The sequence below is a fragment of the Punica granatum genome, chromosome 4 (assembly GCF_007655135.1).
Source record: "Punica granatum isolate Tunisia-2019 chromosome 4, ASM765513v2, whole genome shotgun sequence".
Taxonomy (NCBI): domain Eukaryota; kingdom Viridiplantae; phylum Streptophyta; class Magnoliopsida; order Myrtales; family Lythraceae; genus Punica; species Punica granatum.
Genome location: NC_045130.1, coordinates 38,565,704 through 38,567,798, shown reverse-complemented (window position 1 = coordinate 38,567,798; position 2,095 = coordinate 38,565,704). Strand labels below are relative to the sequence as shown.

Genomic DNA, 2,095 nt, shown 5'->3' with positions numbered 1-2,095 from the left:
CCTCTCAATTTTTTTTTTTTTTTGGTGCAATGGGGGGTGTGTCCTCTCAATTGCTCCTTCTATTACTATGCCCACATTCATCTGTGTATAAGTAATATTGCATAGCTCTTACACTCTACGCGTGTCTTACACACTACACGTATCTTACACTCTACACGTATACTCATTGTGTCGTCCCGTCATGGCGAAGGAGACCGTAGTTCTTTACCCATCTCCGGGCAAAGGCCACCTCGTGTCCATGGTGGAGCTGGGCAAAACCCTACTCGACCACCACCACCCTCCGCCCTTCTCGGTCACCGTCATCCTCTCCGTCCCACCCGAAGAAGCCGAGTTTACCGCTGCCTACGTCTCCAGCGTCTCCATCTCCCACCCGGCTGTCTCCTTCCAACACCTTCCCGTGTCTTTCATCCCCTTCGACTCGTCCTCGCCCAGCAACTTCATCATCTCCACCTACGAGTTTACCCGCGGTAACAGCCTCGCCCTACACGCGTCCCTCTCCAAGTCCGGCGATTCCACCATCAGGGCCCTCGTCCTCGACTTCTTCTGCACTGCCGCGTGCCAAGTTGGGGCCAGCCTCAACATCCCGGTTTACTACTACTACACTTCTGGCGCTAGCGGGCTCGCCCCGTTCCTCTACATACCCACAATGCACAAGAACATCCCTGGCAGCTTTAAGGATCTCGATCCCGAAGAGCTCATCGAAATCCCAGGGACCCCACCGATCCAGGCCAGGGACATGCCCATGCCGATAAGAGACCGGAGCTCCAAACTTTATGGTTACTTTCTCGGGGCCGCACGTGATATGGCTCTGGCAGCAGGAATTATCATCAACACGTTCGACTCGTTCGAGGTCAGCGCTATAAAAGCACTGAGGGACGGCCTTTGTGTGACCGACGGGCACACGCCGCCTCTGTACTGTGTCGGCCCGCTCGTCGCAACAGCCAGGAACAATAATGACGAAGACAGGCATGACTGCTTGAGGTGGCTCGATTCGCAACCGAGCCGGAGCGTGTTGTTCCTGAGCTTTGGGAGCTTGGGGAAGTTCTCCACCAAGCAATTGAAGGAGATAGCGTTAGGTTTACAAAGGAGTCGGATCAGGTTCCTTTGGGTGGTGCGGGTACCGCCCCAGAACGATGAGGCATGGCGCGCAATATCGGAGCCCAACCCCGGCATTGGTTTGTTTTTGCCGGACGGGTTTGTGGAGAGGACGAAGGAGAGGGGGTTTGTGGTAGAGTCATGGGTTCCGCAGGTTGCAGTGCTGAACCATAGCTCGGTGGGTGGGTTCGTGACTCACTGCGGGTGGAACTCGGTCCTTGAGGCGGTTTGCGCCGGAGTTCCCATGCTGGCATGGCCACTCTACGCAGAGCAGAAGTTAAACTGCAACTATCTAGTGGAGGAGGTCCGGGTGGCGCTCCCGGTGAAAGAGTGCGAGGACAGTTTCGTCAGCGCAGACGAGTTGGAGGAGCGAGTGACCGAGCTAATGAGCTCGGAGAAAGGGGAAGCGGTACGAGAGCGAGTGTTTGCAATGAAAGAGGAGGCTGCTGAGGCATTGCGTGAGGGCGGCTCATCGCATTCAGCCTTAGCTGAACTGTTCCTGGCCATCAAGCAAGGGCCCGGCGTTGAGCCGAGACCATCCGACCCAGTTGAACCAAGCGGTAGGTTTGGAAGTTCCAACTCTGTGGCCATCCCCAGTGAAACGTAGTCGTTTTCGACTACAAAAGGGCTGAAAATGTTATTATTTTTTTCTAAGAGCATGAATAATTATGCAACAAATATCGAATTTCAAAACTTTTAATTATCAAGTGAAGATAGAAGTCATCATATTACTACACCTCTTTTGAATGAGTTGTAACAGTTAATTAATTTAATTTAATTTAAGTTCTTTGGGCTTCGACCCCATTCCATTGAAAAAAAAAAAAATTTTTATTTAACAATATCAATTGCTATATATATTGGAACTTTAAAAGTGGTGACATCGTGTATGCAAGTAAATTACTTAAGTTATAGTAAAGTAATCAATGTGAGTTGGTTCAAGCGGTTTGATACTTGTTCCGTTTAAGTAAGTTTTCGAGTTTAGAATAATTGAAATAGTGAT

At 50.6% G+C, this 2,095-nt stretch overlaps 1 protein-coding gene across 1 annotated transcript; it reads left to right on the top strand.

Annotated features, from left to right (window-relative positions):
* Nucleotides 1-2,095, top strand: LOC116203162 (UDP-glycosyltransferase 88B1-like). Its single transcript, XM_031534825.1, has one exon. It carries the CDS (start codon nt 182-184, stop codon nt 1,700-1,702), a length of 1,521 nt encoding a protein of 506 aa, XP_031390685.1. The 5' UTR covers nt 1-181; the 3' UTR covers nt 1,703-2,095.

Coding starts and splice junctions, on each gene's coding strand:
- LOC116203162 (XM_031534825.1), top strand. CDS start 182: ATGGCGAAGGAGACCGTAGTTCTTTACCCATCTCCGGGCAAAGGCCAC.